The sequence below is a fragment of the Anguilla anguilla genome, chromosome 3 (assembly GCF_013347855.1).
Source record: "Anguilla anguilla isolate fAngAng1 chromosome 3, fAngAng1.pri, whole genome shotgun sequence".
NCBI lineage: Eukaryota > Metazoa > Chordata > Actinopteri > Anguilliformes > Anguillidae > Anguilla > Anguilla anguilla.
Window position 1 is genome coordinate 21,146,679 of NC_049203.1, and position 16,938 is coordinate 21,163,616.

Below are 16,938 nucleotides of genomic sequence, written 5' to 3' on the forward strand. Positions count from 1 at the left end.
GAAGAGGCAACAGATGGACAGAAAGGTCAAAGGTCATTAGCAGAAGTCAAAAGAGGGTTAAATAAGGAGGAGTCTGGAATGGAGAGGGGGAGCGGGAGGGTCCTGTACAGTTACGGCATGGAGGGAGTTCTAATGCACGGTAATGGGATCTATGGCAAAGGCGCCATTAATGAAGTAACAAAATGAAGGTCTGCAGCTAAGGGTCACTTAAAATGTAATTAAGTAATATCGAAGGAACAAGTAACTGCCTTTCATTATGCCTACCACCCCTGCCCCCCATTAAACACCACTCCCACTGTCTTACATGAAATGTCTTCCTTTACACTGTGGAGATCCAGGTCGCAGTCTTTATTTCAAGAAGAACCTTAACTCACCCTTCTCTGAAACGTTATCAGCAGATTACTTTGCAACTTGTACTTCTAATTGCTGCTTTATATGAACCTATTGCCAAGCTGAGCTCCAATGAAGCTCTTGGGCTGGTTAGAGCTCCACAGACAATTGCACCTGTCCATCGTCGTCTTTGCTACATCGAGAGGAGGAGAATGGCAGACCGACTGACCTGGGAGACGATGTGATTGGCTGGCTGGTGCGGGTGGGGGGCCGGCGGGGGTGGTGGAGGAGGAGGAGGAGGGGGCAGAGGTTGCTGGGTACGGCCCTGCTGCTGAGCCATCGTGGGGTTGTAGACCACAGTGCTGCCGTCGGGGTTCACAAAAGGCTGGCCTGTCAAATGACGCACATCGTATTAGAACAACATGGTGGTAGACAACATCTCCATGTCCACTGTGTAGCAGTGTAATAATGGTTATGACTCCGCCACATTCTCTCAGTGTAAGATAAGCTTTGCATTTTGCACAGATTCAGGAAACCGTAACGAGCGATACGTATTTTTTTGCCCACTTCATTATCAAAATTAGAGTAGCTCCCTGACTTTACCTCATGTTCCCCCAACACATGACCTCCAACTGTACCCCTCAAAAAAAAAAAAAAAATCCCATTCCATTTTCACCGATAGCTTCCTAAACGAACTCCGCCGGGTCAGAGGAATTCCGATTGGCCGGCTCCGTTAGAGAAAGGTCAATAAGCAATTACACAGCCCGGCTGATACTGGGAATGCATTAGCGGCAGCCATACACACCCCTTATCAGCCTCATGCATATCTTAAAAACGTGGCAGGAGGCACAGAGGGAAAGTGAATACATTATACATCAGAGGCCAGGCTCTGCATTTTTCCATATTCAATAACACGTACCGTACAGTGCGGCTTCATTATGCCTTTCCCAGCACACTTTTGGGAGTTTGTTTTGAATAACACCGGATTTATTGATCTTAGCAGCAAAATACCTTTATTCCCCTCCCCGAGTACCCTGTGAGAGACAGGCCTCATTTGCTTATAAGCTGCATCGTTAGGCCTCAGTATCAACTCCAGAAAATGGCAGCGTCCCGAAAGACGTTTCTCTTCTTTTTATAGAGCAATCAAAGCAAAGCGAGTTCTACCAATTATTAACAACAATATCCCACAGCAGCCACACTCAGTGACACAGCCAGAAATATCTAATGCATAATACATGACGGCGAGTATTTAATTGACGACTGTGCTCATGCCATTGTTTTGACCCCCTGTGAAATAAAATTTACTTCCTCTCCCATCCCTTTATTTACTGTGTTGGCACTTTTACAATCAGAGAGCAGCGTTTGTGTGAGTCGTTTTAGTTGAAAGAAGGGATGTACTACAAAAAATACACTGGAAAGCAGACACACAGACACGCACACACACACTCGCACAAACACACACACAGAGCCGTACACACTCGCACAGACACACAAAAAGAAATGTACACAGACACACACACACACAAACAGGCAGCCACTCACACAAACAGACACACACACACAAACAGGCACACACACACACACGGACACAGACATGAAGGTCAACTTACTCCAGGTCAGAAGATACCAACCTGTGTGAGGATTGAGAAGGATGCTGCCGGGGGGTATCCCCGTGGCTTCCAGAGGAAGCAAACAGTAGCTAGCGTTAGCCGCGGGCGCTACAGGGCTGCTGGCCACCCCCTCGTAGGGCACGGGGCAGCTAGCACTGACGGTGGGGTAGGCCGCTGGCGGGGCAGCGTGGCCGGGCTGCGTTAGACTCAGGGTGGGGAGGGGCTGCTGGGGACGAGGGAGCGAGCCCGTGGAGGACCCTACGCTACTAGACGACTCGGAACCTGGGGAGGGAGCAACAAGAAGGACTTTACCTGCAGGCACAGACACAATGTGCACGCGTCTTAAGATCGGACACCACACCACACATGCCGGGGTCAGAGGTCACAGGGGCAGGGGAATGGATAGATGGGGGGGGGGGGGGGGCAAAGGACAAAAGCCCAAAGCAACTTTGGTTCCTCTCTGTGACCAGGGAAGGCAAAATAGAGGTTGAGAGTTTTTTTATGTTAAATCTGCAGGACTCAAAGGGGTCAGCAACACAAAGGCAGACAATTTCCTGCATTATGGGAGGCATAGTTCAAGTTGTCAATCTCATCCCGTAGCAGGCCCCATGAACAGCAATGTTCCCGCCTTACACTGCGAAAGTTAGCAACTTTCAAACAGTAGCGCAAAGTCTGTCCGCTAGCTAGATTTGAGAAAACGGATTGTTTGTGAAGTTGATATTGCCCCTTTTTATCATATCAAATCAAATCAAAAATATAACCCCGTTTTATAAATTTTATTTTTTTATTGTAATTACCACACAGCCACTTTTTAAAATTACATACATTATTTTTTAAATTGAAAATAATTAATCTTAAGATTACGATCATAATACTGATTGGTAAAATACCCCCCAGGACAAAGGTCTTTAGTTATTATTAGCCTAAAATGGTTGTGATTTATTTCTTCATTGAAGGACAGATATAGTTGGAGGAAAACCTGATGCATTAAAACCTGGTAGTATTAAACAAGTACAGAGAGGGAGGAGGCCTGCTTACAGAGAGTGGGCAGCAGAGTTTGTTTAAATTCTACCAATGAGGGCCACACATACAGTTTTTATATGCTTGGATACTGATGGCCCAGACAGAACTAGATGCAGCGATACAATATAAACAGTGTTTTAATAAAAGTTATGATTTGAAGATAAAATGGTTTGATATATTCTGTTTACACATCACTCATAAAGTAGTACCCTAAAAAGTTAATTTACTGCACTGCTCAGATCTCCATAATCTTGTATTGAACCATTAAAAAAAAGTTTGTCAGGAGTAGGACACACCGCGTGAATATCCTCTGAGGCACTTCCCCTCTACACTTCGCCCAGCTATTTTCCTTAGGGACGACATCTTACTGATATACTCTGTGATTGGTGGAGCTCCTCTCTGGTCTCTATGTGAAAAGTGAGAACACATCTGTCCCACATTTCCCAGTGTCCCACATGTATCCCACACTTTGCATTACCCATGAAATGTAGTGGAACGGCAAGCTGGCTAAAAAAGCCCGCAATGGTTTTATCCAACTGTCTCAGCTACCTAAACTGAGTGGTCAGTCAACACCACCAAACAAAGCCTCTCTAGCATTAGCCTTAGAGAGGCTTTGACTGGTACCCTGACCCCTGGGCTACTTTCTCCATCCTACAGCCCATATTGCTTCATGCTATTCCACAGCACATTTGCATTTAAGGACGAATACTGGCCACTCCAGTAATTTAATATTAACCAAAGACCAGGTTAGACGAAGATAAATTTGACCTGAATTCCATTAGCACAGAATCCAAAAAGGCGTTTCATTAAGATGGATAAGAAACTCAGAAACGGCCAGCACAGGGCTTACTGAAATCAGAATATCTCAGGGACATTATACATAAGTACTGGCAAAAGTACAAAACCTTACTGAATGAAGGTCCTCACAAAGATATTGAATTTGTGTGATGTGAAATTATTCCGGCTGTGGAAGGGAAAAGGGGGAAAATACTCCGGTCTTTGGTGAAAGCTGCTCAGACTGCTGCTTTCTGCAAAGCTCCAATAACCAATGAATTCAGACAGGAAAAATAAATAAATCTTTCAAAATGAATTGAGTGGAATCAGTAATATGAGGGTATGATAGCAGAAAAATGTCATGCACTGCAAACCGTGTTCTATTAACGTCACAAGAAACAAGCGGAGGGAACACGAATGAAGACGCCGATTCTAATTCAGATTACCCACAATTCTGTGGTGCGGCAAGCTAATATCATCATAGCCAAATGGAAAATAATGGCCGAGCATGATCCGTGGGGTGGTGAGCACTTTACCAATAGCACAAACTCTAGAGGAAATGAGGAGTGGGTTATCCCCAACAATGCAGACAGAGAAGGGAAGAACCAGGATTCTCTTTTCTGGCTGCATCTCTTTTGGGAATTTACCAGCAAAACGAGGGAAAGACCCATTTCACACTGTCCATTTTCAGGCCATTCAACGATACCAATTTACATTTAAATTACTTAACTGCATTGAAAGACCCATTGCAGTTTTTTTTTTTAAACTGGGGAAATAAGCCCGGACAGGTGTGTGCACGTGTGAGTGTATGTGTGTGTGTGTCTCTGTATGTGCACATTAACGTATGTGTGCGTGTGTCCATGTGAGTGTTTCTGTATATGTGCGTATGCGTGCATTTGTGTGTGTGTGTGTGTATGCATGCATGTGTGCGTATCTGTATATGCACACCTGTGTGTGTGTGTGAGTGAGTCCATGTGGGTGTGCTTGCATATATGAAAGTGTGTGTGTGCATGCTTGTGTGTGTGTGTGTGTGTGTGTGCGTGCGAGTGTGTGGGGTCGGACAGCAGCTCTAGGGTGGGAGCAGTCCTACTCGCCTGTCTTGGACAGCCTGCCGGTGCCCCTGCTGCTGCTGGAGCTGTCTCCGCGGACGAGCACAGAGATGCCGCTGAAGCTGCTGGCCTTGGTCATGGCGGGCTTCAGGTTGCGGTTGGAGCTGTCCGAGTCAGTGCTGCTCCAGGGCCGCGGCTCGGAGCCCCGGGCCTCGTTCTCCGAGCTGCTCTGGTTGGCCGACCAGCCGTCCCTCAACCTGCGGGCCCAATCGCACGTCAGTACGCTAAAGGCCAGAGACTTCGGGGATTTAAAAACGGGATTTTAAATGAATGAGCCCAAGCACTGTACCTGAACACCTGCCTTCTCTTTTGTGTGCTGTTAGAAGCCTCGTTTTCATGGATCCTGCAGAACACACAGGTGGAGAACGTGAAGCTTTAACCTCCCCTGAATTTTACCTGAACGGGTGTCATTCGCAGCGACCGTGGCGGAATCGTACCTTTTTTCCAACTGGAAATTTTCCGGGCACTGCGAAGAATAAGGAGCGTTAGTTGCAACATTTAAAACTCAGACAACCGTGATAAGAAATGACAAAACTAATTTCAGCAAAGCCGTGTATTTCATAATTACACAGCTGTCACATGGGAAGTTTAGTTAATTTAGTGCATGAAATAGTTGAGTAGTAATCATTGAACCCAGTTTGAAATCGGTCTAGGCAAGCAATCCTTTTAAAACTGTCACCGCCACTTTAGACGATTTAAAAACGCATTATTTATAATCGAGCCGATGACAGGTCTCACGTCTTGAGAGAAGATTCTCTCTCTGGCACGCAGGTACTCCTCTTCCCGCTCCTCGATAGACTTGCTTCTCCTGTCGTCCTTCAGCCTCATCCGAATCTGCAGCACAGGCCGAAACACGCCCACATCGGTGATGTCACAGATATCCTCGCCGTAGTAACGGGACGCTCAAGCACAGACGCTACTATCGATCCGCCAGATGGTCGACTCGACGTTCTTAACTCTGAACGTAGCACCTACCGCTAAAGCATTCCAAATTCCGCACTTTGTCACATTAGCCGACACCGCGCTAAGAAACCCGCGTTGCTACGGGAGCCCACCGTCGCTGAGAAAACTGCGACGCGGAAAAGGGAGAGTCAAGTATCTGCTTAGTCTGCAAATATCCGCGGCCCAACTCTCTCAACTTCGCGCGAAAGTTGGGTCCCTGCACTGCTGAACCTGAGAGAGTCTGGGGAAAGCAGATGCTCATGCATATTTATCGACGGCAAGGCCGCGGTTCCTCGCTCGGCTTCTGATTCTAATCACTGCGGATGTGCGAGGGACCCTCGGAGCGACAGTCAATCACTCGGAGCCGCGAACGGGGCTCCAGCCATTCCTGCCGCATGAATATTCACGCTCAGCCATATCCTCTGCAGCCTGCCCCGGAGGAGGGAGCAGGGATATCTGCAGACTGCAGGCTCTGCGGAGGAGCTCGGGTATTTAAAGACTCGCAGGTGAAGGCCTACCATGCCGTCTTCTCTGTCCGAGCTCGAGTTGTCCCTCTTGAGGATGTAACGTTTCTGGAAGTCGTCCATCTTCTCGTCTTTGATGTGCTCCGTAAACTTCTGGTCTGGTCTGAGGATGGGGGGCGGGGGGGGGGGCGGAGACGAGGGAAGAGGAAAGAGGAAAGAGAAGCCGTCGGTTCGTACTGCGGCGCCCAAAAACCACTCATTATTTCCAGCAATTATCCCTGGCCCAGTTAGCACTAAATACCAACGTCAGCTCATGTAACTAAGGCCTAGACCAGAGGAAACCAGTCCGTGTCAGGACACAAAGTATCACCTGCCATTCACGAACTTCTCAAGAAATGAAGCTAAAATAAATACGACCGGGCCATTTAAATAACTAAGAGCAGAAAATGATTCAGTATCGCTGCCTTTGCCAATAACAGCAGAACAGAATGTTTCCGAGAGGAGAGGAGAGAGACGCCTGCGCTCACATTCTGGTGCTGCTGGTTCTGTTGATGATGACAGATTTGCCGGATTGGTCCACGTTGTGGTCCAGCCCAAAGTACGCTGCCACTCGGTGTAACAGCATTCTGTGGTAAGAAGTCATGGGAGGGAACTTTCTCCTCTGGCTTCTGAGAAGAGCAAAATAAAAAAATAAAAATAAAAAAATGTATCATTAGACGGTAACCTACAGTTTTTACAATGCCCTGTTCCCAGCATTCTGTACCTCCAACTGTGTTCTGAACCCTAATAAAAAACCATGGATGAAAGGTTCATGTTTAAAAAAAAAAAAAATAAAAAACCTTTTGGTTCACCGCCCACAATCTGGTTTGGTTCATTCGGTTCACTTACTTCAAGAAACCTCTTATGTTAAGCTATGTTTTTCAAAGGCACTGACAACTTGTGCTTTTTGTAAAAAATAAAAATAATAAAAACTGTCTTGTAAAAGGTGTATTGAGCTTTTCTATTTGAAGTCATAGAACACTGAAAATAAGGAATAAAAAGATCAGTTAACCCTTGAAACATTTGAAGATATTTTTCAGTCAGTGCCCTAGAACTCCATTGCTTTTAATTACCAACAGTGATTGTTACATGAGCATTATAATGTTCAGTTAAGATCGTATAGGTGTAAGATCACAAATATGTGATTTGAATGTTCTTATCTTAACATTCCGATGCTGATGTAACAACCACTGTATTTTCACAGGTTAAGTTGAGGCCAGAGCAGCTTATTTCTGATGCACCGGTTGGTCAGTTTGCAAAATTAGCAAGCGCACAAGAAAAACCACAGATACAGGACGGTCCGACATTAAGTATGCCGTTTGGTATGACCCATTTAGGCTGACATCACCCTGGTGTGTCTGTTCCAAACACAAGAAGCACAGATTTAACACACTGGTGATTCACCTTTTGAGTGAAAACTAGTTACAACTATGTTCTATTCATTTTGACACAGTAAAATAAATCAAATGTAACTGATCTTTAATATGAAATTCAAATGAATTAATGTTCTCTTGTTTGTCTTGTCTTCATAGTGTAATGAAGGTTGAGTTTATGCTGCATTTTATGTTGATGGCCTCAGTCTATAATGTGGGTATTATTTTGAAAAAAACCAAGAGGCACTTTTCCTTTAAATTAAAAACTATGATAACCTGTTTGTTCTCAAGCTTTCTAAAATTTGATTTGATTACATTTTGACAACTATTTTAAAATAATTTTTGTGAAATAAGTGAAAACTAGATTTTCATTGGCAAATGTACTCTTTTCTCTGCTTTAAAAAAAAAACAACACAACCAAACCAAATCCATGACACCAAAGCCAAGAACCAAACTGAACAGACAGTTTAATGAACCACTGCACCCCTAATGAAAACCCAAATGAACAAATATATGCTCAGTGGTCACTTTATTAGGTACACCTATCTAGTACCAGGTAGGAGACATTCCAAAAGGATTTTGGTCCATACCGACTAGATAGCATCACACGGTTACTGAAGATTTTTCAGCCACATATTAACGCCGTGAACCTCCTGTTCCACCTCATCCCAACGGTGCTCTATTGGATTGAGATCTGGGGACTGTCCAGAACATTGGAGCGCTTTTGTGACATGACGTACTATTCTGCTGGAAGCATCCATTTGCAAAAGGGTAGTCTGTGGCCATAAAGGGATGCATATGTTCAGCAACAATGCTTAGGGGTATGCTGTGGCATTAAAATGATGCTCAATTGCTATTAAGGAGCCTGATGTGTGCCAAGAAAACATTCCCCACACCGTTACACGACCACTACCAGCCTGCACCGTTCACACAAGGCAGGATGGATCCATGGATTAATGCCGTTTTCACCAAATTCTGACCCTACTATCTGCATGTAGCAGTAGAAATCAGACAAGAGTGTCACCAGACCAGGCAACGTTTTTCCAATCTTCAATCGTCCAGTTATGGAGATCACATGCCCACGGCAGCCTCATCGACCTGGCCTTAGCTGACTGAATTGGAACTGGGTGTGGTCTTCAGCAGCTAGAGCCAACCCGCTTCAAGTATAGATGTGTTGCATGTTCATAGAAACCCTTCTGCACAGCACTGCAGTAACCAGCTGTTATTCCAGCATTTGTGGCCTTTCGGTTAGCTGGAATGGGTCTGCCCATTCTCTTCGGACCTCTCTCATTAACAAGCTGTTTTCCCCCAGAAGAACAGACGCTCGCTGGATGCTTTTTATCGCACCGTTCTCCGTAAACTCTGGAGACTGCACCGCGTGAAACTCCCAGGAGGGCAGCTGTTTCTGAGATGCTGGAAGCACCACGTCTGGCAACAACAATAATTCTGAAGTCTGGGTAAACAACTAAACAGCTTCACCATGCCTGCACGGTTTATACAGAGTTGCAGCCACGTGATTGGCTGTTTGGAGGAGCAGACTATTTGCTTTTACAAGCAGGTTCCCCTAATAAAGGGGCCACTGAGTGTCTTATTCTATAATTTGTTCTGTAGCAGATAACCTTTCCCAACTGAATTTGCATTGATTGCACTTTATTTGTTATTCATTTATTACAGCATGCAATTAACAGAAAGCACCCCCCCCCCCCCCCCCCGCCCAAACTCTCACTAGTACAGGCTAATGACCAGTGCGGTACCCTAAATGAAATGGAATAAGCAATAAAAATAGAAAAATGATGGGAGGGAAGGGGGAAAACTCACTCGTTATTACTGATAAAATCAAGGATATCCTGTTCCAACTTCAGTAATATCATTCTGTCCCTGAAAAGAGAAACGCAGAATTATACACGCCTGTTCAGAAAGACACAAATTCATATGTAACCCACGACCTACATTTCATACATTTCTTCCATCAGGTTCATATGCAGAGATGGTCGAAAGCAGGTTTCAGAACCTTTCTTTTATTACTACACTTTGCATATCAGTTCCCCCCCCCCCCCCCCCCCCCACCTCCCAACAGGAAAAACAACAGGAACCAGAGCCCGTCACAGGTTAGAAATGACAAACAGATAAAAAAAACAAACAAACAAGCGCACGGCAAACAGGCGCACCTGGGGTTGTTTTTCAGCGTGTTTACCAAGAACTCGTGGAGATCAATTCCCGTAGAGTCCGTGTATTCCTGACTGGAATCTGAAAAACAAAAAGCGCAGTCACAGCTCCTGAGTGTAAATCCAGTGTGGTTATTCGCCTAATCAAAGCGGTGGCGGCGTAGCCCAAGGCCTCACCCCACAAACCCACTGGTTTCGAAGGATCGCTTTATTCGCCGGGTGCAACGCAGCCCGTTACTGAACTGCTTCCTGTTTCCGACGCATGAGCGCACCTCTCGACAGCATCTTCCGAGGAACCCTCTCGGGCTTCTCCGCTTTGTCCGCGCCCTTCTCCTTCCCCGCCCCATCCTCCACGGGCGGCTCTTCTTTGGTTATTGGCGGCGACGGCCGAATCGGAATCTCGTCCTGTTAAAGGAAAACGGACGACATCGACGCGGTTCCACGAAAAGATCGATCTCCAAATAAGCGAGACAGTCGGAGGATTTACTCGAAGTGCGCTGGTGGATTAATCTATTTTTCCTCCGTACATTCTTCTCATTCACTTGGCTCAGAGCCAAGAAAAGGCTTTCGAGGGGTTTACGTGCTTAGCTATGCAAAACAGGCGTATATGCAGACCTCATTTTAATCTTTAATGTTTATCTTTCCAAATTGTCCCAATTTCCAACACAGCTTTAGCTAAACCCTATTAAAATGATAAGTCAGTGAAAACAAACATTTCTGCAATTAAGCTGGAGTGATTACCACCATCCCCAAAGACCCAGAACACTGACACAATCTTCTTCTTTTTTAAAAGATTTCCACAATAACAGTCGAGAATTACACACACTTATGTTCTACAAAAAGACAGCAGAGGAGCAGCTGACAGTTTCTGAGGGAGGTGGGGGGGAGGGGGGGGGGGATGTACTAATTAAATTCATTATATGCAGAATTTTGGACTCGGAATCCATTTATGAATAATAACGAAATCTGGCAACCAACCAAAAGCAGGAGAAGCTGTGCTGCAATGTGACGTGAGTAACTGCCAACCAATGGGATGGCTTTCTCTCTCAGGCCCTGCAGAGGGGCTCGCGCACTGACGAGACACCTGCCTGCGTCTCAAGGCACCCCGGACCGCCGCGCCCGTCCTCCACAGCCGCCGGCGCTTCCCCGCACACCGTGGGCGACCTGGATATCAGCCCATTTCGTACAAATCTGCGTTCGCTTAAAAGCCTTCCTTCCGACAGCGCCGCAGTCACCGCTCAATTTCGCCCTCGCGGCGGGCAATTTAAAAAAAATTAAAAAATAAAGGTTTTCAGTTCGCTCTCCCCCGTCTCCGAGGAGCGGAACGGTTTTTGCAGACCCGACGCGTTCTCGTCCGGCTCGCCGCTGAAGGTGACCCGGGAGGCGTGTAATTACGGGCCCCGAGCTCGCAGCTGCTCCGATTCTGCTCCATCGCACCGGCGCGCCCGTTCTTCTCCCGCTCTCCCTTTTCTGTGTACCTGACAAATCCGCCACCCCCCTCCCCTCCCCCCTTTCTCCCTCCGACTACGATATCTGGATATGGAACGACGAAGAGAGAAGGCCAAGCGGAGACGCTGGGCACCTGGGGTTCTGGGAAAAATGGAGCGGCGGTGTTTACATGAGGGACGGCGAATTCCAGATCCAGACGGGAGAACGGCGCTGCCGTTTTACAGAGCTACAGGGGGTAAAAAAAAATAAAAAAATAAAAAAGGCCATGAATAAAGCCGATTCCCTCGAGGGGAAACGTCATTCGCCGCGCTCAAGGACGCAGGTCCGCGTGAACAAGGCCTTCATTCCACACCCCGCCGGGGCGCGTGCGGCACGCTTTCTTTTCGCGACGACGAGGGGTGCGGTATTTAGTGCCGTTTAATTCAGCTACGGCAATACGGCGCGTCTCCAAGCCGGCCCCAGCAAACCGGTCTGAATCGGCTCTTTATAACGAAACGAAACAGGAGCGACAAGCTAACGCCAGGAGAGAGGAGGAAGGAAAAATAAAATAAAAGAATCAGCGGCTCGTATTTTTCTAGGGTGCTGCTTAGGTATGTTCTCGCCGTCTGTGACAGCCGTGGGCATATCTGCCTCAACTATATTAAAAAAAAAAAAAAAAAACAAAGAAAAAAGGAGAAGTTTTTCCAGTTAAGACATCTTTGAAATGAAATTTTGGTCGAGAAAACCGAAACAAGGAGGTAATGAGTTTTCATGATCAGTGGGTAAAGAAATCAGAGAGAGCAGGAAAAAAGGAGTGAAAATGTCCCTCGCTTTAAAGGCCTGAAAACTCACCGGCTAAATGAAAGAAATGTTGGCTTGCTTTGTTTTTCTGGCGGTAAATGACAGTCTGAAATGAGCGGGATGAGCTGGAGTGGAGACTCATGGGTAACTTGGAGGATTACCTGGTGTTCTCGGGCCAGTTCAGTAAAAGGGGAAGGAGGAGACTCTTCGCAAACGGCCAGGCTCCGAACTAACTTTAACTTTGCGTTCGACTGGGGGAGAGCATCCATGGTTAAAAAAAAACAGTCAGTCATTTTCAATAAAGTGCAGGTAGACTTTCGGCACAAACCAGGCGCATGGACAGACTTCCCGAAAGCAAGCCACTACCCACAATCCCGTGCAAACAGGGGCCCTCGGGGAGGGGCAATTTTCAGAGCTCAAGATGGGTTTCGCCTTTTCAACGGTTTCTGTGGCTTTCAATGTTTGGAGGGCTGGCAAGCAGTGCTTGTTTTTAAACCATCGCATCTGACATTTAACTCTTGAACATCTGAAAATCACGACTGCAAAAGACCAAATCACAGAAAAGAGGGGAAAAAGCATTCCCCTCTTCTTTAAATACAAAACAACTAAACTAAAAACAACTTGGAACAGGCATGTACTTTGACAACCCCGCAATAATCAATGCAAATAAGAGACTAGCCTCCTTACGGCAAAAGTGACAAAAAATTTGGATGCAAACATAATTATAGATCATGCTGCTCTCCCGTACCTTCGACCTCTTCCCTGTCTGTCCAGCTGCTGGGGTTTGCGGCTGCGGTGGCGGGTAACAGGAAGAAATGAGAAGGGGACCACGTGAGATTAAACCTGTCTCTTTTTAGGGCTTTTACGGCAAGTTCCACACACAACCGAAATCACTGAGCGAGAAGACAAGCACGCGTGCGCACTCATGCAGCAAGGCATGCCATCGTCTGGAAGAGAGGAACAATCAGACCAGCGCCGTAATACCGTCTGACTTAATACGATCCGACAAAAAGCCGGCTTGCCTCCGATCGCATCATTTACAAAACGCAAACGCAAATTTAAAATAGTTTTCTTTTAAATAGGCGCAACAACAAGAGCTTTCTTCCCGGCGGCGAAACGTACAGGCGAACATCGGCGTTTTCCCAACGCTGGCGTTTGTTTTAATGAAGATTAGAGGGACGGGGAAGCGGCCAGACGGGGGCTTGCCTGGGAGCCGCCCTTCGCACCGCGTCTGACTCCTCCGCAGACGCCTGCGATGAGACGGGAAGGAGGAAGGAGCAGAAAGCGATAGCGGTGAGACAGGCGGCATTGATCCGGCTCTCCGGCGCACCCGCCCCGGCTCCCCTCCTGCGCCGTGTGATGTTGACGCTGCCGGCGCCAGAGCCCGTCCTGAAACTTCATCAGAGAAGCCGAAACTTCCAGCGCGCGCAAACGCGGCATAAGAAGGCCCGGCTTTAATTTGCCACTCCTGCGTGTGAAGTGTGTCTGTGGTTTCTGATCCCGCCGGTGTGCCGCGGTTCAAACGCCTCGACAGCCCGCTTTACCGTTCCGCCGCAGGTTTCACGCTCAACTTGTTTTACAACATGGCAGACTGGCTCAGACATCAAATGGCTCAAACTGAATGACTGACTGACTGACTGACTGACTGATCGATCGATCCAGAAACAGGATGACTGAGACCGAGTGGCTCCAGATTGGGCAAGGCTCAGACTGACAGACTCAAAAGGACTGAGACTTAGTCGGAAGTAACAGCCTCTGAGCAGTGCCTGTCCTATCAGCTGTCATCTCTAACACACAGACACGCCCCAATGCTAATGCGCGCATGCATACGTGCACACCTGTGCATGCGTAAGTGCATGCTTGCACACACACACATATAATCTCGCACACACACACATACACTGACGCACACACTCTCAGGAAGGCAGACGCGTGCGCGCACACACACACACGTTCAGGAAGGCAGATACACGCACACATGCACACACACACACACACACCCACAATCTCAGGCAGGCACGCGCGCACACACACACACAATCTCAGGCAGGCAGGCGCACACCCTCCCATGGTGGCACAGGGGGGAACTCTGTGGATAAACTGGGATTTGAGCTCCAGATAATCTGTGCTCCTCTGTTTGGCCGGGTTCCTGCTCCACTCATCCTCTTTTATTACCCTGACAGTCACCTTTTCTCAGGGCCAGAAGAAAAGCAATTTTCCCCTCAATCTCCACAGACATGGTTCAGAACCCCGCGGCACCACCACGACTCAGTGGCCTCCCAGACAATCTCAGGAAATGTTATTCCGCACCACACAAGGCCCTGCTCCAGCCACGTCCATTAGAGACGCACCCCGACCTTTATGGGCCCTTTCCCACACACAGGTGTCCGACTGAGAAGCGTTAAAGGGATATTTCACTTTGGTCTAACAAGAAATTTTGTGGAGCTTACCCCATTGGGTTTGCATAGTGTGAACACTAGCAACATGAGCTGTCCCTGTTGACCATTAAGGGCAATGCCATTTGTCCCGGTTGTCTGGCTCCCAATTTACTCCCATTCATTTTCAAGACCTCGCCAAAATGAACAGTTTTAAAGCCTACTACAAAGGATAAAAGATCGATAAAATAAAGCACTAACATCAAACGGTCTCTGTTGTTTTTTTGGACTACCTGGTGTATTTTCAATGTTTTTTTGAATATATGATGTATTTTTGATGTTTTATTGTCTTTTAAAAGACAAAGGAAAATCCAGAAAAGGTTGTTGTTATTTAAATGTATCCTTGAGCATGATTGCATTTTCACACTGGCGTGTGCACAAAAAAAATCAATTGCTGCCTTTCAACACAGTAGCCAATTTTGGTTTATTTAACCTAATCCAAAAAATAGCTTATCAGCTGAAAAAGCAGAGACTGTTTCATGCTATTAGTCTCTTTTATCAATCAATTATCCTCCAGAGTTATTTTGTGCTTCAAAACTATTAATTTCAGTGAGGACCCGAAAATGAATGGGAGTGAATTGGGAGCTGGACAACCGGGAGGAAAGGCAGTGTCGTTATTGGTCAACAGGGACGGCTGATGTTACTAGCATACACACTATGCAAATGCAATGTGGTAAGCTGCACAAAATTACTTGTGTTATACCAAAGAGACATATCCCTTTAAGGGCTTCAGTAATTGCGAACAGTTTTATCATTTCCAGTTACCTGATGGCCAGTGGTTGTTGGTGCCAGGAATACCCTGTAGGCCACTGTACCTGAACTGTACTGGAATGCAATAAAATATAGTCTTACCTGCTTAGAGCACCACCTTCCAAGGTTAACCCTCCCTGCCCATCTCTACTGTGAACAAACACATGCAAACACAAACAAGCACGACGCAGGTCCGCCCGTCACCATGGCAGCCTTCAGGAGACGATTTCACTGGCTCAGTCGAGTGACAGACAGGGCTTGGGGGCGGGCGCTGCCGCCGCGTGCTCTCGGGCAGGACGGGAGAGGGGCCCATCGCCGCTCTTACCTGCGGCTCTTTCCCGCCGTCGCGGCGGCCCTCGCCCGGGTCGGGCTCGCTCCGTTCGCGGCTCTCGGCCTTGGTCGGGACGTCCGCCGGGGCGGCGCGGGTCCCCTCCGCCTCCAGGCCTCTCATTGCGTCAGTCGTATCCTTCACAGAGACAGCACCAGACGCCCTCGTTAGCGAACGCTACCCGGCGCGTCTACAGAAAGCACCGCGACCGAGAGGGAGATTAAAAGCCTGTTCGTATCCCGCAGGCTAAGCGTCACCAGCGCGGCTGAACCTGGAAGGCTGGAAACAGGAATGTTTATGCAATCACATATTTTGGACGCTATCGTACGCAACGCGAGTAGCGGGGCCAAACGGATTCCAGGGGTTTCACGCGGACTGTCTACCGGAGGTTATGTATCAGTTTTAAACCCCAACCTTCCCTTTGGTTACAGCCCCTGCTGTGAAAATTCAATCCTCCCAGAATCCCCTCTCGAAACAAAAACACACAAAAACGGACGATGTTGTAAATGAAAGCACGGCTGCCCCCCTGGGTTAGCGTTAGGCTACACGTGTGGTACGCCGCGATAAGACTGCGCTGCTTTCGCTATCGTTCGTAAGCACCGTGTGCGCTAAGCGTAGCGAGCACCGCGGGTTTGTACCGACGGGCGCAGCCTCGCGGTTTGGCGGTTTATCGCTGTCCGCTTCCATCGCTCGATATTCTGCTCCTGCGCCCCTTTCTCACGAGGCTCTCGCGGTATCCGCGCTCTCCATCCCGCCTGTAAGGCAGCGCGAGTCACTCGGGGTGAAGTGCGTCTGGCGAGCAAACAAATGAAAATAAATAACGAGATAAGGGCGCGTCGGATGCGGCTCATTAGCGCGCTAGCGTAGCGCGAGAGGCTGCGGGCGTGGGGTGGGGGGGGGGGGGGGGGGGCAGACGGACACGTCCCTTTTCTTTTCACCTTAACTGACCTCCTCAGTGCCTGGGGTGGGGAGGGAAGGGTGCCTGATTTGAAGCAGGGGTGTCAAACTAAAGTCCTGGGAAAATCGTGTGGGGGAGGTAGGGGCAGTGGGGGGTAGGTGGGGGGGGGGGGGAGCCAGAATTCCTGATATATTGGCTATCGCTCTAACCTCAGCTCAAGTGTCAAATGGCCTCAATTGACCCAAATTGGTAAATGATACATCGCATCTTAAGATTTGTGCCAAAGAACCCAAACACACATATCACTGTGTACAGAGGATAGCACCCAATGTAAATGTACCCTGCTAATTAATTAATTGAACCAATGAGGTCAGGAGAATCAATGGGGAGGAAAGCAGTTTAAAACAGCCCAGCAGCCAGAGTCGGACGCCACCGTTCTGCTCAGTGTGAGGGGCAAATGTACAGGGAT

The 16,938-nt window shown here is 47.7% G+C and overlaps 1 protein-coding gene across 11 annotated transcripts in view; it reads right to left on the reverse strand.

The window, feature by feature from the left end:
- LOC118223541 (R3H domain-containing protein 1-like) overlaps positions 1-16,938 on the reverse strand; it is a 47,839-nt gene that overhangs the window by 13,296 nt on the left and 17,605 nt on the right. For 9 of the 11 annotated variants that reach the window (XM_035410216.1, XM_035410215.1, XM_035410218.1 and 6 more), the window contains exons 3-16: positions 15,569-15,709; positions 12,807-12,848; positions 12,220-12,309; positions 10,102-10,234; positions 9,833-9,911; positions 9,483-9,542; positions 6,780-6,920; positions 6,307-6,415; positions 5,585-5,680; positions 5,284-5,312; positions 5,136-5,189; positions 4,832-5,043; positions 1,962-2,222; positions 560-720 (exon numbers count right to left, since the gene is read on the reverse strand). In XM_035410216.1, the coding sequence (XP_035266107.1) occupies positions 560-720; positions 1,962-2,222; positions 4,832-5,043; positions 5,136-5,189; positions 5,284-5,312; positions 5,585-5,680; positions 6,307-6,415; positions 6,780-6,920; positions 9,483-9,542; positions 9,833-9,911; positions 10,102-10,234; positions 12,220-12,309; positions 12,807-12,848; positions 15,569-15,694 (1,593 nt within the window). In that variant the 5' untranslated portion in view covers positions 15,695-15,709. The remainder of the gene's footprint in view (positions 1-559; positions 721-1,961; positions 2,223-4,831; positions 5,044-5,135; positions 5,190-5,283; positions 5,313-5,584; positions 5,681-6,306; positions 6,416-6,779; positions 6,921-9,482; positions 9,543-9,832; positions 9,912-10,101; positions 10,235-12,219; positions 12,310-12,806; positions 12,849-15,568; positions 15,710-16,938) is intronic. The other 2 variants (XM_035410219.1, XM_035410222.1) reach the window with 2 other exon arrangements.